General features: G+C 56.3%; 1 protein-coding gene and 1 pseudogene across 2 annotated transcripts; one reads left to right on the top strand and one right to left on the bottom strand.

Annotated features, from left to right (window-relative positions):
* Positions 1–3,493: 3,493 nt before the first annotated feature.
* LOC114902284 lies at positions 3,494–4,085 on the bottom strand (annotated as a pseudogene).
* An 8,067-nt stretch (positions 4,086–12,152) lies between these two features.
* Positions 12,153–15,575, top strand: CUNH4orf48 (chromosome unknown C4orf48 homolog). 2 transcript variants are annotated; one of them, XM_029235694.1, is made up of 5 exons: positions 12,153–12,987; positions 13,685–13,814; positions 14,098–14,259; positions 14,459–14,547; positions 15,466–15,575. In XM_029235694.1, exons 2-5 carry the CDS (start codon positions 13,742–13,744, stop codon positions 15,529–15,531), a joined length of 390 nt encoding a protein of 129 aa, XP_029091527.1. In that variant the 5' UTR covers positions 12,153–12,987; positions 13,685–13,741; the 3' UTR covers positions 15,532–15,575. The 2 variants fall into 2 exon arrangements, with proteins under 2 accessions (XP_029091527.1, XP_029091528.1); XM_029235695.1 differs by lacking the exon at positions 12,153–12,987 and having other exon boundaries at positions 13,213–13,814.
* The last annotated feature ends 6,393 nt before the right edge of the window (positions 15,576–21,968 follow it).

Here is a 21,968-nt window from a genome sequence, read left to right as displayed (position 1 = left end):
AAAGAGGGCTGTTAAAAGTTCTCTAGGCGGACTGTGCTGGTTCACTTCCCACAGTTGACACAGGCTTGCGAGAGCCAATTGCTGAATTTTCAGGAATTTTATAAGCTTGTCATTAAACACTGCCATTGTTAAAAATGTAACTTCAGGGCTTCCCTGGTGGTGCAGTGGTTGAGAATCCGCCTGCCAATGCAGGGGACACGGGTTCAAGCCCTGGTCCGGGAAGATCCCACATGCCACAGAGCAACTAAGCCCGTGTGCCACAACTACTGAGCCTGCGCTCTAGAGCCCACGAGCCACAACTACTGAAGCCTGTGTGCCTAGAGCCCGTGCTCCGCAACAAGAGAAGCCACTGCAATGAGAAGCCCGTGCGCCACAACGAAGAGTAGCCCCCGCTTGCCGCAACTAGAGAAAGCCCATGCGCAGCAACAAAGACCCAATGCAGCCAAAAATAAAATAAGTTTTTAAAAAAATGTAACTTCATTTTATTGTATTCATTTTACCCATTTCTGTCTGTCTGTTGTAACTGACTGGGATGGCGGAGGTCTGTATAACGTTGTACACCGCGCTTCTCATCGAACCCCACTTTCACAGATAACACACTGGCAGCTCGAACGCAGCAAAGATGGGAGTACTTACACCACGGATATTGGCAAATGCCACAGATCGGGGCTTGATTGTCTAGACTTAAAGTGATAGAATGCTAACAATGAAGATTAAACTTAAAAGTATGTTGTGTCCGTAGTCATTACATTGTAAATAGCACACACACGATGTATAAACATATTCTGTAACCTAATTTCTTTCCTCAGTGGAGTACATGTCCAGTGAACCCAAACATCTTTAGTTTTTCTCTAATGAAAAGCAAAAGTAGCAAAACTTAGGCTTATTTAGCAGTTAGTGTTCCAGTGTCTTATTTGGGAATGACCTGGGTACTCGAGGAATTCCTGCTGTGAATGGAAGATATTACCTTTCAATATGTCATGTCAGTAAACAAAGGATGTTGTAGCCATCAGTCACTACAGCCGCATCCCGGACGGTGAGCCACGAGGGAGCTCAGGATGGAGACAGGACGCCACCGTCAAACCGTCAGCTGCTGCATCTGCCCTGACCCGCACAGTGCACCCAGAGGAAACTCAGGCTGCCAAAGCATGGGATACTGGCCCCAGATGACTACAATGCGTAGCAAAGGAATGATTTCATTAACAGTGATCCTTTGAAGCTCTGACTACCTGGTCTTTGTTGCAAAATACCCTTTGCATCCTGGCCCCTCCCTCACCTCTTCAGAGCAGTCTCTCTGCGTTATCTGAGATGCTGTGTCCTGGACTTAAGTCCTCAGTTTTGTCCACCAAATAAAACAACTCAACTTTTAGGTTGTGCTTTTTTTTTTTTTTTTTTTTCAGTCTACACCATCTAACTTAGTTTAGCAGTTCCAAGTTACTAAAAATCTGGAGGAACCATTTTAAGAAGACAGTCCTAGAATATAATTATTCCTAAAGAGTTCATCTAAAAACTCTTACCTCATATACATTTAATTTACTTAAAAGTTTTGACTTGGCCTCTGTGCACCAGTGCCAAATCAAATCTTGGAGGTAGAGTTTTGGGTGAAGTAGTAAAGAATGGCTTTATTGCTTTGCCAGGCAAAGGGGGACACAGGGGCTCATGCCCCTCAAAACTGTCCCAACCCGGGAGGATTTGGTGAGTTTTATAGCAACGGTTCAAAGGCAGGTTGCTGATAAGGATCAGAGTGTGTGCAGGGCCTGCGCTCCTTTATCCTTTAATCTGGCCTCAGGTGGTCTCTTGATGAGCTTCCCTGGAATGAAGAATGCTAACATCTTCCATTTGTTGGGGGTTTTAGTTCTGTAAAGAGCTCAAAGATATTGTTATGTGCATCCCTTGAGGGGGAACCAGGACCCTGCCCCAAGGCTGCACCATTGTTTCTTGGCCACTCCTCCCTTACTTCTGCATCCCCTCCCTTCCCTGATTAGCAACTGTTCAAATCTGCCCCTTGGGACTCAGGGAAGGTCATGGAGGCTGGAGTCTGATCTCTACAAACAAGAAACGGGGGACAAAGAAAGGTTTGAATGCCCAGGAGTCTCACAGGGTCCTGCTCTGTTTGAGTTTTATCATATCAAGTTATTTTTCTTGCTGACAAGTTTTGTAACAGGAATAATCAGATCTTACTGACAAGTTTTGTAACAGGAATAATCAGATCTTAATTGGACTTGTAGTAAAGCTAATACAATAAAAGTGTTACACTTAATGCTGGTGAGTCTAAAGGCGTGTCTGTATTAATTAAACCAAACTTGTTTTCATTCATTAAAAATTAATCCTAGATGATATGATCCTGAAATTCATTTAGGTTAGTCTTATATTTCTGAGTATCTACGTAAGCACTTAATTTCCCTTAAGCCAATTAAATAGAGCTCTTTTACAAATTAGTTTTGGCAATACCACACATCTACAAAACACACATGCATAGATACATACAAACAGAGACCCTGCACTTCTGAAACCAAGCAGAACCCTGTGGGGCTCCTGGGCATGAAAGCCTTTCTGTGTCCCCCATTTCTTGTGTGTAGGAAATAGACTTCAGCCTCCACCACCTTCCCTGAGTCCTAAAAGGCAGGTCCAAACAGTTGCTAATCAGGGAAGGGAGGGGATGCAGAGACAAGGGAGGAGCTGCCAAGAAACAATAGTGCAGCCTTGGGGCAGGGTCCTGCACCACAACTACTGAGCTCGTGTGCCTCAACTAAAGAGCCTGTGTGCCACAAAGTACAGAGCCCAGGTGCTCTGGAACCCGTGTGCCACAACTAGAGAGAAGCCCACCCACTGCAACGAAAGATCTTGCGTGCCTCAACGAAGATCCTGCGTGCTGCAACCAAGACCCAATGCAGCCAAAAATAAGAAAATAAAAATAAATAAATAAGGGACTTCCCTGCTGTCCAGCGGGTGGGACTCCGCGCTCCCAATGCAGGGGGCCTGGGTTTGATCCCTGATCAGGGAACTCGATCCTGCGTGCATGCAGCAACCAAGAGTTCATGTGCCGCAGCTAAGTAGTCCGCGTGCCGCAGCTGAAGATCGGGCTAAGACCAGGCGCAGCCAAAATAAATAAATAAATGATAAATAAATAAATCTTAAAAAAATAAAATGAAATGAATAATACCAATTTCCATGTATGGTCATATGGCCTACCACTTTATTTTTTATTATTATTATTTTTTTTGCGGTACACGGGCCTCTCACTGTTGTGGCCTCTCCCGTTGTGGAGCACAGGCTCCGGACACGCAGGCCCAGTGGCCATGGCTCACGGGCCCAGTCGCTCCGCGGCATGTGGGATCTTCCCGGACCGGGTCACGAACCCGTGTCCCCTGCATCGGCAGGCGGACTCTCAACCACTGCGCCACCAGGGAAGCCCTGGCCTACCACTTTATTTTTAATTTTTGAAACATGACCATAAACCTTTATGAAAAATTATAACAAGGTCTTCATTTCATTTACTTTTAGCTATGTCATAAATACCAGAAGAGAAACTGGATGGTTTGTGAGGAAAGAGAAAACGTTTTCCATAAAGCAAATTTAGAAATCCTTCCCTTTTGGCTCCGTTTTCTGATCCCCCTTCACTGTGTTGAAGAGAGATCAAGTTCTTCCAGGTTTTTGCTTAGGTGGGTGGTTTCCAGACTGACCAGACTCTCCAGGTCCAGGTGGTTCCTGCACAGCGCTTTCCGGTCACTGGATCTATGACTTGTCCAACCTTGAAAATGGTCTCAGCCAGTTCACGCTCCACATGCTTTGTTCGCGGGACAGGTAGAGCTCTGAGAAGCACAATACCCCCACGGTGCACTGCTGGAGAGCATCGTGGGCAAAGTAGGTTTTTCGCTTATTAAGATACTGGTCCTCTGGATAAAATCCTTTTGGAGATTCAGCTCAAATGTCTTATATAATCAAGAACGCTCTCCTTCAGCAACCTCTAATAAACAGGGATCCAGAACAAGCCTGGTCACTGTCACTTCAGCAGTTGTTTGCGTTGCTGTCCCGTGACAGCACTTGGCATGGACAGATGAACGAGCTATTGACATTATGTGGCTTTGGTCACCTGGAAGGCTCCCACATGGCAGCCTATCACTTTAAATATCTAAACATACTGGACAAAATATGAAACAAAGGTTTTCAGGCAGTAGACGACAGGCACTGCAGGACAGTGATCCTTGGGAGAAGGGAAACAGCAAGGTGAGTTCCGTGGTTGGCCAGCCTGCCCCTGGAGGAACGTCCCAGGCTGCAGGACACGGAGGAAGAACCCAAATAAAGCTGGCTATGCCCGTGGCTTGAAGAGACAGAGTTCAGCATCCGGGGAGCCCAAGGTGACTGGAACTTTTCGGGCAGAGTTGCAGAGGGAAAAGGCAAAGCTCTGGGGCTCTGCAGTGTGTCCCCTCCAGTTCTCAGCACATACAGAAGTGCCCCGAGGCTGGGAAAGACCCTGGAACAGGGAAAGTGGAACAATGCTCAGAGTTCACGCGGGCCAGAAAGAGGTTCCCGGTGGCCACGGGCACTGAGTAGAGTGCTCAGAAAGCCACTGCTTAGTATTAAGGGCAAACTGGCTCAGACTCAGGGGTTTTCTGAGCCCACCTAACGAAACCTAAAAGGAAGATCCAAAGGATCAAATTATTTCCAAGTAACTAACTGCATTCCAGAACAAAGCTCAAAAACATATAAAGAAGAAAAAAATCCCAATGACCCAACACTATAAAAATTACAATATCTGGCATCCGATAAAATTACCATAAACGTAAAGGAGCAGGAAAATACAACTCATAATAAAGGGGAAAAAATCAATCAATTGGACCAGAACCAGAAATGAGACAGATAATAGAATCAGTAGACAAGGGCAGTAAAGTTTATTATAACTATCTGGAATATCCAGGAAGGTAGGAGAAAGATTAAAAGATGTTAAGTAGGGCTATAAAAGACCTCAAATGAGAATACATGTCCAGGGACTTCCCTGGTGGCACAGTGGTTAAGAATCCACCTGCCAATGCAGGGGCCACGGGTTTGAGCCCTGTCCGGGAAGATCCCACATGCCAAGGGGCAACTAAGCCCGTGCGCCACAACTACTGAGCCTGCGCTCCAGAGCCCGCGTGCCACAACTACTGAAGCCCGTGTGCGACAACTACTGAGCCCGAGCACCATAACTGCTGAAGCCCGCATGCCTAGAAACCATGCTCCACAGCAAGAGAAGCCACTGCAATGAGAAACCCGAGCACCGCAACGAAGAGTAGCCCCCGCTCGCCACAATTAGAGAAAGCACACGTGCAGCAACGAAGACCCAAAGCAGCCATAAATAAATACATAAATAATAAAATAGAAAATGCATGTCCATACAAAGACTTGTATGTGAATATCCACAGCAGCTTTATTTGTAATAGCCAAATACTGGAAATTATCCAAATGTCTATCAACGAGTGAATGCACGAACAAATTGTGGTTTTTCCACACAATGGAACACTACTCACCAATAAAAGGGACGCACTATTGGTGCGCCCAACGGCATAGACAAATCTCAAAATAATTTTACTAATTTAAGGAAGACAGACAAAAAATAGAATATATTGTATGATTCCACTTACATAAAATTGTAGAAAATGTAAGCTAGCAACAGAAAGCGGATTGGTGGTTATCTTGGGGGAGGTACCAGTGAGAGGTAGGAGGGGAGATTGCAAAGAGAGATGAGGGTGTTTGGGTGGCAGTGGGTATGTTCCTTATCTTCATGGTGGTAATGGCATCACACGTGCATGCTGACCTTCAAAATGAAACAGTTGTTTTACCAGCAAAAATGGGCTTACTCGGGAATAGCAGAGAATTGTGACTTGGGACAAGCATGCTATACAAAGGCCAAAGGCAAGTCTAACCAAGGAGAGGAACATTATTTTACAGAGAAAAAGGAGGAAGTTGGGAGGGGTTGTTTTGAACCAAAGTCCATTGGAGAAAAGTGAGAGTTCAGAGTGGTGATGGATTCTGTCTGAGCTTCTGGGGAAGTGGATTTCTTGTAGGAGATGCCCTGTACATCTTTTCCTGTGGGGACCTGTAATTGATGATTCTTCCTGTGACCAACTTTGAGTGGTACTGCATGAGAGCTCCCCCTTCTGGCCTCCTGACTCCATTTCAGTGAGGTTTCCCTTTATTAATTTTCACATGTATACATCAAAATCGATCTAATTGTGTATTGCATGTCAATCACACCTGAATGAACCTATAAAAGAGTGACAAAATAAATTTAATAATACTTTCAGCCTCCTACCAGATCCTTTGGGTATTTTGTCCAGAGCACTTTAACTCTATTAACCCCTCCCTGATTTATATGTTGCCACATATTTTAATTCTATCTTTTTATTATTGTTTAGTGGAGTCATGGCTTCTTTATACTATATTTACCCCCAGATTTTCCTCTTACTTTGCCCCCGAGTGAGTTCCAGATCTTCTATCTAGGAGCTCTTTATCTCAGCCTGAACTACATCCTTTAGAATTTCCTTCCTAAGGACATTCTGTCTCTGAGTAAACGTGTGTTTATTTTGTCTCATTCTTTGTTTAAAAATATAAGTAATCTTTTTTTTTTAGTAAATACATACAGAAATGTGCAGAAATCATAAATATACAGTTGAACTTCCACAAAGTAAGCACACTGTGTCTCCAACATCTGAATCAAGAACCAGAGTATGACCCACGCCTTGGAATCACCCCTGCACCCCTCCCAATATAGTCCTTTTAACGTGCTTGTATTTGTTGAGGAGTTTTGCATCGATGCTCGTGAGGACTGTTGGTCTGCAGTGCTTCTCCGGCCTTGGTATCAGGTAGTGCTGGCTTTATGGAAGGAGTTAGGAAATATTTCATACTCTTCAATTTTTTGGAAAAGTTTGAGAAGGATTGGTGTTAATACTTCTTTAAGTGTTTGCTGGAATTCACCAGTGAAGCCATCAGATCCAGGGCTTTTCTTTGTTGGGAGATTTTTGATTATTGATTCAATCTCCTCACTAGTTATGGGTCTATTCGGAATTCCTATTTCCTCATGGTTTCGTCTTAGTAGGTTTTGTGCTTCTAGGAATTTGTCCATTTCATCTAGGTTATCCAATTTGTTGGTGTACCGTTGCTCACTCTCTTGTAATCCTTTTATTTCTGTTGAATTGGTAGTGATGCCTCCACTTTCATGTATGATTTTAGTGAACTGAGTCTCTTCTCTCTTTTTCTAAGTCCGTCTAGCTAACAGTTTGTCAATTTTGTTGGTATTTTCAAAGAACCAACTTTTTGTTTCATTGATTTTTCTCTATTGTTTTTCTATTCTCTATTTCATTTCTCTCCACCCTAATCTACCCTTTATTTCTTTACTTCTAGTTTTTTGTTTTGTTTTGTTTTGTTTTGGCTGTGCCTCGCGGCTTGTGGGATCTTAGTTCCCCAACTAGGGATCGAACCCGTGCCCTCGGCAGTGAACCTGCCAAGTCCTAACCACTGGACCACCAGGGAATTCCCTCCTTCTGCTAGTTTTAGGTTTAGTTTGTTCTTCTTTTTCTAGCTCCTTAAGTTGTAAAATTAGGTTGTTGGTTTGAGATCTTTTTAAAAAATGTATTTATAGCTCTAATTTCCCCCTTATCACTGCTTTCGTGGTGTCCCATAAGTTTTGGTATGTTTTGTTTTTGTTTCCATTCCTCTCCAAGTAATTTCTAAGTTCCCTTTCGATTTCTTCTTTGATCCTTGGGTTCTGTAATGTTCCACTTTTCCTTCTGTTATTGATTTCCAGCATCATCCTGTTCTGGTCAGAGAATGTACTTTTTATGGTATCTAGCTTTGAAAATCTACTGATGGGAATTCCCTGGTGGTCCAGCGGTTGGGATTCTGTGCTCTCGCTGCCGAGGGCTCGGGTTTAATATCTGTTCAGGGAACTAAAATCCCGCAGGCCACACAGCACGGCCAAAAGAAAAAAACCTGTTGAGACTTAATCAGTGACTTAATATATGGTCTCTCCTGGAAAGCGTCCCATGTGCACCTGAGAAGGATGTGTGTACTGTTGTCACTGGGTGGAGTGTCCTGGGCATGACTGTTAGATCTGGTTGGTTTACTGTGTTGCTTAGGTCCTCTGTTTCCTTACTTATCTTCTGTCTGGTTGTTCTATCCAATATTATGAGTGGGGTATTGAAGTCTCCAACTGTTATGGTAGAACTGTGTTTCTCTCTTTAATTCCATTAGTTTTTGCTTCATGTATTTTCATGGTCTGTCATTAGGTGTGTAAACATTTATATTTGTCATATCTTTTTGCCGTATCAAGCCTTTTATTAACGTGTAATGTCCTTCTTTGTCTCTTGTAAACTTTTTCGATTTAAAGTCTATTTTGCTTGATATCAGTTTAGCCACCCCTGCTCTCTTTTGGTTTTTTTTTGCAGGGAGTACCCTTTTTCATCCTTTCACCTTCAGTCTATTTGTGTCTTTGGATTTAAAGCGAGCCTCTTGCAGGCAGCATAGAGGTAGGTCACGTGCTTTTATCCATTCTGCTTGGGTTCTCCAAGGCGTAAGATGAGGACGCTTCCTGCTAGGGATCATCTGAATTTTCTTCTGCCACTTGCCACGAGAATCATCACGAGTCCAGAACCATTTCCAGATAGTTTCCTTGTCTACACTTTCCTGGCGTATCCCGGAGCAGCTTCATGCCGGAGCCAGCTCTTGTGTTACAACCCTTCTTCCCTTCACCCTCAGTATCAAGACAGCTCACTGCCAGGCCTGCAGGCCAGGAGAGGAGGCCTGGGCTTACTTCTGGTGTCCCTTCCCTGCTGAACTAGCGGTGTGTGTGCATCAGACTCACTCTGGACCTAAACCGCTAACCCCAGAGCCACGAAGCTCAGACTCTCATGCCTCTTCTCCCAGCTCTGTTTGCTGGCAGGGCCTGGGCAGAGTTAACCTGATGACCTCTGCCCCTTGAACCCACCCCCGCCAGTCCCTCCCCACCACCTGCGGGGTCACTGGCAACTCACCTGGGCTCCACCTCCCTTGGCGGGGGAGGTAAGTGGAAAGGGGAGGTGAGGGTTGGCGGGGAAGAGGTGAGGGTAACCTGACTGCTGAGAGCTGGGGGCAGTGGGCAGATCTGCTCTGGACAGGGGAGAAGGTCCCCGAGAGGCTGTCCTGGGCAGAGCCCATGGCAAGCACGAGCAGCCTCTTCCCAGTGTCTGATGAGACGCCACTGGACCCCCACCTCTGCCCCACAGTGGTGGCGGCCAGGGAGAGTCTGGAGGGGATGAGGGCTCTGGGGCGTCAAAGGGATTCATGCCCAGAGCGTCCTGGTCATTGTGCAGGCCACGTTCATGCTGACTTCTGTGCTTCAATCTCCAGCTGGACAGCGGCTCGGAACCCAGGCCCCACAAGGCGTTCACCCTGCACCCTTTCACTTGCCCACCCCGAGGGCTGCTCCTTTCCCCAGCTGCCCACACGGCCCTCCTCCCACTTCCTGCCCCCTTTGTCCCATCCGGTCCAAGCCCTGGACAAGCAGCTCCTCCCAGGCCTGGGCTGCACAGCCAGCGCCTCTCTGCCTGCGTAGGCCCGTCTCCTGCTCACCTGGGCCCGCGCTCACGCAGTCACACTTCCTGCGCATCTTCTGAGCACCCGGTAGGGAGGGCCTGGCCTTCTGGTGAGAAGATACAGACCGGGGCTCCTCAACTGCTGCTCCGTCCACAGTTTGGGCTGGATCATCCTTTGTGGGGTCGTCCTGCTTTGCAGGATGCTTAGCGGCACCCTTGACGTCTACCCAGTGGGTTCAGTAGCACCTCTCCTCCCAGCTGCGACCATCCAAAATGCCTCCAGATGCCAAGTATTCCTGAGGGCAAAACTGCCCCCCACCCCCAAGAGCTCTGGATACAAGGAACGATCAACGTACTTAATAAATTACATAGTGAGTCAGGTGAGTGTGTAAGGAAAAGGAAAAATGTAGGACGGGGTAAGAGGGACTGGAGAGGATGGGATGGTGTTATGGACTGTTCCCATCCACCCCCCCCCCAATTCATGTGTCGAAGCCTTAATCCCCAAGGTGGCTGTATTTGGAGATGTGGCCCCTAAGGAAGGAAACAGGCTAAATGAGGTCAGTGGGGTGGGGCCCTGATCTGATAGGATTAGTGTCCTTTTAGGAAGAGACACCAGAGGCTTGCTCCCTGGATGTCTCTCCTCTGTTTTCTCTGTAGTACACAGGATGGGTGGGCTGGCTCTCACAGAGAAGGAAATACTTGAGCAGAGCCTCAAGGGAGAGAGGAAGAAGGCTGTGGCATCCTTGGAAACAGGTGGGCCCAGCTCGAGGAAAGGCCCTGGGGCAGGAGCAGCAGAGTGTCCCCAGCGGCCTGGCAAGGAGGTTATGTGGCTGGCATGGCGTGGGCAGGTAAGGGGTGGGAGGGAAGGTTGGCAGGCAGACAGCCTCCCAGCCACATCAGGGCTTGGACTGTCACTGTGGTGAGACGGGATCCATGGAGGGCTGTGAGCAGAGAGGGGGCAGCATCCGTTGATGACTGAAAAGGGCCTTCTGTCATAGCAGCACTAGTCACAACAGCAAAAGCATGGGAGCACCCACACGTGAATGGAAACAAAATGCGGTCCATACACACAGTGGAATATTATTCAGCCTTAAAAAGGAAGGGAATCTCGACACCTGCTAAAATGTGGGTGAACCTTGAGGACATTCTGCTCAGCGAAACAAGCCAGTCACAAAAGGACAAAATACTGTGCATTTCCACTTATATGAGGTCCCCGGAGGAGTCAAAGACACAGAGACAGAAAGTAGATGGTGGGTGCTAGGTGCTGGGGGAGAGAGGAATTAGTGTTTAATGAGGACGGAGTTTCAGTGTGGGAAGATGAAGAAATTCTACTCATGGGTGGTGGTGATGGCTGCACAATATGGTAAATACTGTGAACCATACTTAATGCCACTGAACTGTACACCTAAAAATAGTTAATATGGTAAATTTTATGTTATATTTATTTTACCACAATTTAAAAAAGAAAATAAGAAAGGTCCCTCTAGCTGTCTTAGGGCAACTGGACCACAAGGAGGTGAGCTACACAGAGATGGTGAGAGGGCTCAAGAGTCCAGGTGAAGGGCTTCCCTGGTGGCGCAGTGGTTAAGCATCCACCCGCCAATGCAGGGGACGCGGGTTCAAGCCCTGGTCAGGGAACTAAGATCCCACATGCCACAGGGCAACTAAGCCCATGGGGCAACTGAAGAGCCCGCGTGCCACAACTAAAGAGCCTGCACACCACAACTGGAGAGGCTGTGCCCGGCAACTAGAGAAGCCTGCATGCCGCGACGAAGATCCTGCTTGCTGCAACTAAGACCTGATGCAGCCAAAAATAAATAAATAAAATATTTTTTAAAAAAAAGAGTCCAGGTGAGGGGCAGTGTGGACCAGGGGTCTGGAGCCTGGCTCGGAGAATGATTCTGGTGGCTCTGAGAGTGGAGTGCACAGGATTTCTAAAAGGACTGCTGTGGGTTTGGTCTGAGCAGCTGCCAGGATGGACTGCCCTCACCAGAGATGGGGAAGGCTGTGGGCAGTTGTTGGGCTTTATTCTGGGGGGAAGAGGGACAGCAGATTTGGACATGCTGACCTTGAGAAGTCTATTCTCCAAGTGGAGACTTGGACCTCTCCAAGTCCAGGGCAGCTGGGTGGGACACCTGGAACTGCATGGCTGGTTTTTACAGCTGCGATTGGACAAGGTCACAAAGGACATGGCCCTGAGGAGGGGACATGAAGAGGTGGGGGGCGAAGATGGAGCAAGGGGGGGGGGCACGGGGCCACTGATGGCCAGTGGGGAGGCCTGAGGACTGGTCCTTGGATGCTTTAGGTGGGTCAGGGCAGTGCTGGCTGGACAGGTGTGGGCTCAAGACAGAAGGAGAGAAACTGCACAGCCAGGAGAGGTGATGGGGGGAGGCAGGGGCTCACGAAGTTTGTCTTATTGGGATGTGAAAGAAATCACAGCCTACTCGCTGAAGAGCCAGTGGGGAAGGAAAATCCGTACCCTTGGGGAGGGGAGAGGGAGGAGGACGCAGGCTAGGGTGAGGGATGGGGGGCGGGGCGGGGGGCGGAGAAGAAGTGTGTGGCCGGGCACTCAGGACCCGGGCAGCCCTGGGGTTCCGCCCGGCGGACCGGTGGCGCGGTCCCCTCGGTAGAGAAGCACAGTTGCGGGGAGGATGCGGCCAGGGGCTCGAGGGTGTGCGGGGCAGGGATGGTCAGGCTGGGCCGCGCCGGGGAAGCGGGAGAAGGGACACTCTGATGGATCCACGCGTCCGCAGCTGTGCCTCCCACCGCACCGCCGCCGAGGTCTCCCCGAGCCTTGCCCGTGCGCGCGCAGGGACAGCGGGGCAGGAGCCGGCCGCGATCCGGAGGCAGCGGGACGGAACGACAGGTAGAAAAAGCCCCTGCCGTGTGGCGCCCTCCGGCCACACGTCCCAACCCAGTGGCCCCTCGGGGCTGCTGCTCAGGTCGGCCGCCGCGCCCCACCCCACTTGGGCACTGGGCTCCGGATAAAGGGCGCGGAAATGCGCACGTCCGGGAATGCCGCCCGCTGGCCCCCGAGCCCCTGCGCCGGGCCGGCCCGCGTTTCCGGAGGCCCCCCGCCCAGGCCCGGGCTGCAGCGCGAGCCTGACCCTGAGCCCGACGTGGGGGAGAGAGTGGCGCTCACGAGCACTGCCCCCTCCCCTAGGTCAGCAAACCCTCGTCCGGTCGGGGCCTTGGTCATCCCATCCCGTGCCGGGGCGACAGCTGACCCAAGGCCCGGGGGTGGGGCAGAGGGCATCTGGCCCGGCGCTGCCCACCAGGAAGGGGGCCGGGCGCTGCCCCGCACAGCACGGGCTCCGGCACTCAGGCGGGGACGCGGGCCTGGGCGCACTCTCCGGAGGTCGGGGCCTCTGCATCAGTGCTGCGCCTCGTAGAGACCAAGTAGACGCCAAGTGGAGACCTTCCCTCTCAGAGGGACCGGGTATCCCCCGCACGCGTGGGCCTGGCGGGGACCTGAAACCCGCGCGCATCGGGGCGCCCGCGGGGGCCACACTCGGCTCTTTACTTCCAACAACCTTGTGTGGTCACGAGGGAGCAAAGGGCATAGAGGGGCCAAGTGACCCCTCCGAGGTCATGCAGCGGGGGTGGGGGTGTGTGGCAAATAGGTGTCAGGGCGCGGAGTGGCGGAGGGGGGACCCGGCAGGCCGATAGGCTTCTCACCTGTCCCTCTCCCCTGAAGCGCAGGGGCAAGCCTGGGCCCGACTCAGGAGCGGAGAGAGCGGATCCCCACCGGCCCACGGGCCTGGGTCGCTCCTGGCCCCGATCTTCCCCGAGCAGTCCGACCCGACTGGACCCCCCTGGCCCGGGAGCAGAGGCCGCGCCTTTGCATTCACTGGCCCCTAGTCCCTGGCGTGCCTCGAGCCCCTCCCTCAGGATCGGCCCAGGGACACCCCAAGCCCCGGGACCGCCGAGCTCCCGCGGCAGATTTCCCGCTTCCTTGGCTTAATTCCGGCCGGCAGTGGCTCTGGAGGAGTTATCCAGGCGCCGCCTCCTCCAAGCAGCCCTCCCCACTCCGTGGCCTGTGGGCCTGACGGTGCTCTGGGCGCAGATCCCTCCCGGGGCTGGGCACACGGAGCCCGGGAGCCACCTCGGTCCCTTTAAGCCCGCTGTTTTCGCAGTCCCGGGGTTTCCATGACGACGACGTCTGATAGGGGACCCGGGCGGGGTCGGAGCGCATGCGCGGTGCGCGCCGGACGCCGCAAGTCTACCCGAGTCGCCGGCGCTGCTGTCGCGGCGTCCCCAACTGCGGTAAAGGCGGGGTGGGGGTTCGCTGGGCCGGGGTGGGGTGGGGAGGGAGAGGGAAGGAGTCGCTGGGCGCGGGGGGCGTGGCAGGGGTGGAGGGGCCGGGGTGGGGAGCTGCGAGACCCGGTGGGCCGAGTGGGGGGGGTTCGCTCGTCCCGGGGGGCGGGCCCTGGAGGTGGGTTCGCTGGTCCGCGGAGGTCAGGGTGGGGTAGGGGCTCGCGAGGTCGGGTTCCGGGGTGGGTGTTCGCTGGCCGGAGTTGCGGGCGCTGCTGACCCTCGGCTGCTGCAGGGCGCCCGGGCTCCCTCCGCTCGGCCATGGCCCCCTCGCCGCCGTGCAGGCCCCCTCGGTCGCCGCCGCCGCCGCTGCTGCTGCTGGTGCTGCTGAGCGTCGCGCTGCTGGGCGCCCAGGCCCGCGCGGAACCCGCCGCCGGGAGCGCCGTCCCCGCGCAGAGTAGGTGCCGCGCGCGTGTGCGGAGGGCTCCCCCCTGGCCCTGACCGCACCCGGGCGAGCGGGAGGGGCGTGGCTCGCCTTTGTTCCTAGGGTGGGCCCCGCGCCCCCTCGGGTGGGAGGTGGGGGGCGCACGGAGGCCGCTGCTCCGGTGGGTCCGGGCTGGGAGCGCGCCCCGCGTCCTGACCCGCGTCCCCCGCAGGCCGCCCGTGCGTGGACTGCCACGCTTTCGAGTTCATGCAGCGCGCCCTGCAGGACCTGCGGAAGACGGCCTGCAGCCTTGACGCGCGGGTGAGCCTCCCGAGGAGAGGAGGGTGGGGAGGAGGAACGCCCCTCTCAACCGCCACACTCAGTTTCTGGTGCCAGTGTGGGAGGGCGGGGGCAGTCCCGTTCCCCTCCTCCTCAGGGCCTCGCCGGCACTTTCCCCGGGGGTCACCCAGTCCCAGTGCAGCCTGCCCCGGGTGGAGTGCCGAGGCCCAGTGGGAGGGAAGAAACTGAGGCGGGGGAAGAGGTGGTCGGAAGGGGGTGCGTAGGGCTTGCTGGGCACGGAACGTTAGCTTGGGCGCAGCTGTCTGGGGGGCTCCTTGCCCCCGGCCTCACCTGGGGAAGGACGGGTGCGTGCACAGGGGCCAGGGGTCAGCCCCGTCAGCCGACGGAGTTTCTATTTGTGACAGATATATGTACTCCTCCTGAGAAAGGGAGAGAGCATTCCTAGAAGTAGAAAGCAGGGGAGACCCCCCTGCTCCCCTTTTCTGGCCAATTCCCAAGGGCCCGGCCTGAGACCTGTGGCGCCCCCTGGGGGCCAAGGGGCCTGAGTTTCATTGAGTCTGGAGCTGGGTTCCTGAGAGGAGCAGCCCCAGCCCACCCTGGGGGTCGGGGGAGGGGTGAGAGGGGCCCCTGAGAGCCGAGCGGAAGCTGGGAAAAGTCGTCCCGGTGTGGGGCTGAGGAGGCAGGACTGGCCCAGGACTGCAGAGGCTCCGGGCCGGGAGGGGGGCGTCTGGAGGGCAGCAGAGGTCCCCTGCCGTCAAAGTCTGCAGAGCTGGGGCTGGGGGTGTCCTCACAGAGTCCAGTTCAGGCTCGGAGAGTCTTGGGAACGGGTGGAGACAGGACTGCCAGTGGGTTTTGGGGGGAAGCCGGGAGCTGGGAGGCCCTCGGGAGCTGGGGCGGGGGCAGCGGGCGGTGCCCTGACAGCCCCGTGTTGCTCTTCAGACGGAGACCCTCCTGCTGCAGGCCGAGCGCCGGGCCCTGTGCGCCTGCTGGCCGGCCGGCCGCTGAGGACCCTCAGCCAGACTGCTTCCTCACCAATAAACACCTGGCCCGGCATGCCTGTGTCCTGTCTCCCTGCTCTGGCCACCAGAGCCCACCATCGCCGCCTTCTGGAGTCCCCAGTTGGGACTCTCTCTGGGCCTAGGTTTCTGCAGCTCTTCCGTGAGGGCTGAGGCCCTCGGGACACCTGTCCCACACCAGTGCCACAGTTGAGGGTATGCATGTCCGGCCACACTTGTGAACCTGCACCCACGGGCATGGTGGCCACGGTGAGTCCGCCTTCCAAGGACCTCTTTCCTGCCTGCTTGCACTTATTTTGAGGCGGGGGGGAGGGGAGCGGTGTAGAGGTGGCCTGGTCCCTGGAGCAGCTGCCCCGGCGCCAACCCTCCCAAGGCTCTTCTGTACCGCAGTGAGGACGCCTGTGGTCAGGGTCTCCCTGGAGGTCCAGCTGGTGGATCCCACACGGCAAGGCCACTGTGACCAAGGAGCCTGAGGGTGTCGGGAGAGGGGTGATTGGGTGGCAGGGGAGGGCTCCTCTGGGAAGAGAGGGCTGGGCCCTCCCCCCAGCTTCCACCCTGCCTGCTGGGTCCCTCCTGTGCACCCCCGCCCAGCCCCTGGGCACCAGGAGCTCCTGGCTCAGACACGCATCCACACACGTGTGCTCACAGCACCGGGTGGGAGGCCTCCCTCCCTCCCTCCCTCCCTCCGTTCATTCTGGGAATGGTTTTTAAAGTAAAAATTAATACCTTTTTTTCACAGTAACACATGCACGCTGTAAGGAACATCCCGGAACGCAGCAGGGCTGCGATTGGAAGTGGCCACTATGGGACACTTGGCCTCTCAAGGGCTTTAGTTCCCTGGTTGTGGCCGCCTCAGTGCAACGTGCCCCCCCCCCCCCGGCCCGCTTCTGCTGTCTCTGGTGGGTGGAGCCGGACACTCCTGGTCCACTGCCTGGAGGACGGCACCAGTCCCCAGCCCAGCCTGGCCTGGCCTGTCTTTGTGATCTAAATGCACGCATCTGTTCAGACCCTCTGCCCCAGGCCCTTCCCTGCCCCAACGGGCTTCCCAATCCTTGACCTTGACCTCTACTGTCCTCGGTTCTCTTCTGCTGGAACCGCCTGGCGTGCAGGGGCCGATCCAGGTGTCAGGATCACAGTGAACAAACCAGATTCCTACCTTGGCCGTGGTGGGAGGCCGAGCTCTAGGTGTCTGGTGGCGAGGAAGCCTGTGAGCTTTACATCCGGCCAGAGAACGCCTGCGGTGGGGGCTGCTGAAGCCGTGGCAGGCCTAGGCCGGCCCTCGGGCCTGGCTGTGAGCGGGGTGCAGTGGCAGGGCTCAGGATCCACCTGTCCTGGGGCCCCAGAAAGGAGCGGAGGGTGGCAGGGGCAGGTGCCTTCCCATCAGGGCGCTGCCAGACGGTGCTCATGTCCCATTGGTTGGCCTCTGTCATGTGGCCACTCCTGGCTGCCCGGCGGGCGGGACGCAGCCTGTGTTGCTGACCTGCGGCCAGATTCACAGACACAGAGGACCAGCGAGCACTTCTCAGTATGAAAAGTACTTCTAGTATAAGTACTTTTTAGTATACGCATGTCCCATGCAATATGGGACGTACTTAAATTAAAAATTATTGGTTTATCCAAAACTGAAGCTTAACTGGGCATCGTGTATTTTGTGGGCAGCCATGAACCCTTGCCCGGACTGGGGTTCCTGTTACCATAAATGATGGGGGCAGCCGAGGGTGGCCGTAGAAAGCGTCTTAGGGGAGCTGCCCTCTGGGAGGGAGTAGGGGCACAGCCCAGGCGGACGGGTGTGGAACCACAGGCAGAAGGGCCGGGGACACTGCTGTGTAGGGTCTGCCCAGCAGAGTCAGGCAGGAGGGCAGGGGGCAGCCTGAGGGACGGAGGCTTCTCGGAGCCCTGCGGGGTCTGGGCAAGCCCACGTCTATTGGAACGGGATGTTTCTGGCTGCTGGTTGAAGATGGACTCTGGTCAGGGGCAGAATCAGGGCCCGTGGGGATGTGGTGAAGCCATCAGAGCTGAAGAGGGCCCGGGGCTGGGCGGTGGCAGCGGGAACAGCAGTGAGAGGAGGAGCTGGGCTCCAGGTGTATCTGAAAGTAGAGCCAGTGGGAACTGCGGGTGTGTTTTTTTGAGAGAAAGGGATGAGGGGGTGAGGGGAAGAGGGATGGAGTTAGCAGAGAGGTCCAGGAGGCTACCGGACAGACACACCTGGGAAAGGGGCTGGAGAGAGTGAAGGCTGGGCCCCAAGTGCTGGCCGAGAGCCCTGTGGTGAGTGTGGACAGAGGAGTGATGTGCTGAGCGGGCAGGGGGATGGGAGACCCCCGAGGAGATGGGCTCTCATGAGACAGGAAGAGAACTGAGACTGGCCAGGGCTTAGGAAAGAAGTCAGCGTGTCTCACGCTCCTGACGTCAAGCAAGGCCCAAGCCTGGACCCCTGGGTCGGGCAGCCCTGGTCCTCGTCAGCCTTGCCAAGAGCAGGGTCGGTCGGGGGCGGGGAAGGCCTGAAGGGCGTTGTCACTAGAGAAGTAGATAGGAGAGTCAGCACAGATGACTCTGGCAAAGTTTAGCCGTGCGTGTGGTCAGGGCCCACGGCGTTCAGGTTCTGTTCTGGAGCTGCCATACTGCTTTCTGGCTGACTGGGTCGAGAGCATCTTCCGTGCTGGGAATGCATTACCCTTGGGACGGCGTTTGTTTTCCCTAGCGATTGTGTCTGCCTTATTGTTCCCCTCGTCTGCTTCTGACGTTCTCTGGCAGTCAAGTCGTTCCCGTTACGTCCCCTCCCTGGCCTGTGCCCTTCTGCCCCCAGCCAGCCGGGCATTCCCACTGCCCACTGCCCACCTTGCACTCTTCTAGTTTGGAGCCACTGTTTCCTAGATTCCATGCCATCTTCTCCCTGTGGCATCCCTTCAGGTAGCTTCCTAGAAAACAGTGTGGTAAGTAAACTTTTCTGAGCTGGCCTGTCTGAAAGTACGTTATCTTCTGCTGGCACGTTCAACTCATAGCCCCTGCCACCCCAGGGCCTTTGTACATGCTGTCCCCTCTCCATGGGGTTCCCCCCTTGGCCTCCACCACCCACCTCACTCTTTAGCCCCTTATCCCAGCACATTTTTCTTTGTCCCTAAGGGATACTGGAGTGTTGATCTCTGTTATTGGTTTATTTCCTGCCCCACCCCACCCCCTGGCTTGTAAAGTGCCAGGAGAACGAGCTTTGTTCTGTTCAGGGCCCAATAGAGGTAGGCATTCACCCAACATGTGTTGAAGGGAAGGATGGGGGGTGGGCCTTGGGCTCCTGGTGAGGAGGTGAGCGAGCGGCTTGGGTCCAGCGGCCGGCAGCTGCCCGCAGCAGGTGGGTCTTGGGAGCCTCGCTTCCTTCCTGCCCTCAGGAGGCTCTCAGAACTGCAGGGCCACTCAAGGTGCCGCACAGGTTCTAACCAGGAGTTTTTGTCTTTCGGCTGGGGAAATAGTGTTGATAATAACCTTTATTTTCTCGTTTCCTCCCCTTCGTGTTCTCTTGGAGGAGCTCCTGTTGGCTGCCTCTGATCTGGCCCTGGTTCCTTTTCCTTCCCACCCCTTGGCCCTCTGATCCACTCCCTCCTGCACTCCCACTGCCTCTGCCGTCCTTCCCAGTCCCTCCTCCCAGGCCCCCCTCGACCTTTCTGCCCGAGGGTCCCTTTCTTCATCTGGGGTGGAGGGCTGTTTTGCTAAATGAACCGGCGCATGCTGGGCGCCACCTCCCCGCAGGAGCAGTGGAGGCCCAGGGCGCCCTCCCCACTCTGGCCTCTGGGATCTGGGGGCGGTGGTCTGGCTGCTGCGCCAAGGACCCCTGCCACCCCTGTCAGGGACCTGCGGGGCTCTGGCAGTGGTATCAGGCCAGGGGATCTCGGGATGGCGCAGCCAAAGCGAGAGGAGTGGGCGGAATTCGGCGGGCAGGGCGGGGGGCACCCCGGCACTGGGGGGACAGACCAGACCCCTGACATCGCCCCCAGGTTTTCTGTAAAATGGGCTCCTGACGGCAGCACAGGGCGTGCTTCCCGGCTCTCCCACTCCGCCTGGGTCCCTGAGCACGTGATGCCGCGAGGGGCAGTCCCCTTCCTGGCCTCTACGTGACTGCAGCCACCTCCCTCGGCCCCAAACTGAGGCTCATCGGCGGGGCTTGGGGCCACCCCGTTGCCTGCACCTCTTCCCACTCAGGCCGCCCCCAACTCGCAGCCCCTTAAAGTCCAGGACCAAGACCTTTCCAAGAGCTCCCAGGTGGCCCTCCCTGGGGCCCAGCCCTGGCCCTTCCAAGCTGAGTCCGGCCCCTGCCCCCCACCTGGTGCTGGCACTCTCCAGGACCCTCTGGACCAGGGGCTGGACCACTGCCTCAAGGCCTCGGGGGCTCTCGGGGGCTTCTGGGGGCTGAAGCGTGAGGTCAGGCCACCTGGACGGGAGGGCGCCCCACAAGGTCAGGCTGAGTGGGACCCCGGGTCGCACCCTCCGTCTTTGGGCCCGGCTGTTGGGGGTGGAGGAGGGCTGGGGATTAGGTGGGGTGGGTAATAGCCGGCAGAGGCTGTGGCCCTGTAGGGACCGGGCCGCTCTGCTCTGAGGGACCCCTTCACACCTGGATCTGGGGTCAGGATGCTGCCCAAGAGCTCCTGGACAGCGGGCCTGGCTCTCTTCCCTCCTGGCCCGCATCAGGGAGCATGATGAGTTTCCTTCTGATCCCTGGCCTGGCACTCGAGCCCAGCCTCGCCTTCTTGGAAGCACCTTGACCCCTGCAGGCCACCAGCTGCCATCACCGCCCCTCCCCCACCCCTTCTGGGTGTTTCCTTCTTGGACTCCTTGCATGCTGTCCTCTCCGCTCGGACATGCTTCCTGCCGTCTGGCTGGCCATCCTCAGGACGCCTCAGAGCCTAGTCCCGCTGTGTCCGGTCAGTGTCACTCGGCCCCCAGGCAGCACGTGCCTAGGCAGCACGTGGAGGGTTTCTGAATGGATGGATGAGTGTCTCTGAGATTTTCCGTGATCCCCCTTGGAAGGTCACAATCCGGGCCCAGACAAATCCTGGCATCTCTGAAGCACAGCGTGGGGGTGACTTCCCAGCTTGGCTGGCCCTCCCCCTACGACTTAGCGCTCGGGTCCGGCCTGTGGCCCAGATCGGCTCCTGGGTCCGGGGTCCTCCCTCTTCTCACTCCGCCTGGGTCCCTCAGCGCGACGCCGCGAGGGGTAGTCCCTTTCCTGTCCTCTAGGTGACCATAGTTGCCTCGCTGGGCCCCAACGGGGGCTGAGGGTCCTCAGACCTGGACCCCTAAGCCTCATCTCCACCTGCGCGGGTATGAACTCATCTCCAGGCTGCCCTGTGGGGTCACCTGCGGAGAACTGGGGCGACGCAGGAAAGGGGATTCTGAGATGCAGGGGGCTGGGTTCGTAAAGTACAGGGGGCGGGCCTGGGACTACCCGTCCTCCCGCTTCCACCTTCCCCCTCGCCCCCGGCCCGCAGCTTCAGCGGGGCTCGCAGGGACCCGGAGCACGCGCCGAGAGCCCCCCCTGCACCTGCACCGAGATCGTGGGGCGCATGCGCGGACCGAGGAGGGCGGGGGCCGAGCCGGGATGGGTCCTGTGGGTCCCGCATCCCCGCGCCGGCGGTGGGGATCCGGTATCCGAGTGGGGCGTACTGCGCTGCGCTGGGACGCGCTGGGCTGCGGGCGACGTGGGCATCAGACCCCTCTCTGACCGCGTCCCCGCGCCTGCAGCCCGTGCGGCGCCGGGCGCAGATTCCCAGGGGCGCCGGCCCGGGGAAGCCGGGGCGCCCCTCCCCAGGACCCCGGCCAGGCACCGCGTTCAGACAAAGGGGCGGGAGATGGAGATGGAGATGCTTCCGTGACAGCGCCCGGCGGCCGAGGAGGAGGAGGAGGAGGACGAGGGCTGCGGGCTCCGGTGGCGCGGCCCCAGGTCCGGGCGCTCACAGGCCCGCGCTGAGCGGCGGCGGCGCGGGGACGCAGGGGCCAGGCGGGAGGCGCCCAACCCGGAGCCCGCGGAGCGCCCGTTCCGGGCCGGGACCCCGGCCGCACGCTCGCTCGTTCGTCCCCGGCCACCTCGCGGGGCTCGGCCGCTCCGTCGCGCCCCGGGCCGCCCGCGCCGCCCCCTCCCGGCCGCCGCGCAGCGCCCAAGTGTGCCATCGGGCGGGCGCGGAGGCGGCGTCTGCTCCCACCCTCGAGATCACATGGTGACCCTCGGCAGCCAATGCAGTGGACGCTAGGACCCTGCGGGACCCCGGGCGCCGCGACTGCACCGGCGCCGCTGCATTATAAATACTTCTCCAAAATGCGGCGTAGCTCCCTGCGCGCGCCCCGGCCGCCCGCCGCCTCCGCCCCGCGCTCCTGAACAGCCGCCGCCGCCGCCGCTGCCGCCGCCGCCGCGGGTCCGAGGGCGCCGCGCCCTTGCCCTGGGCC

This window comes from Monodon monoceros, unplaced genomic scaffold (genome assembly GCF_005190385.1).
Source record: "Monodon monoceros isolate NGI ecotype Baffin Bay Population unplaced genomic scaffold, NGI_Narwhal_1 Super_Scaffold_20, whole genome shotgun sequence".
Classification (NCBI taxonomy): Eukaryota; Metazoa; Chordata; class Mammalia; order Artiodactyla; family Monodontidae; genus Monodon; species Monodon monoceros.
Note: the sequence above shows the minus strand (reverse complement) of the source record. Positions and strands in the feature narration are given on the sequence as shown.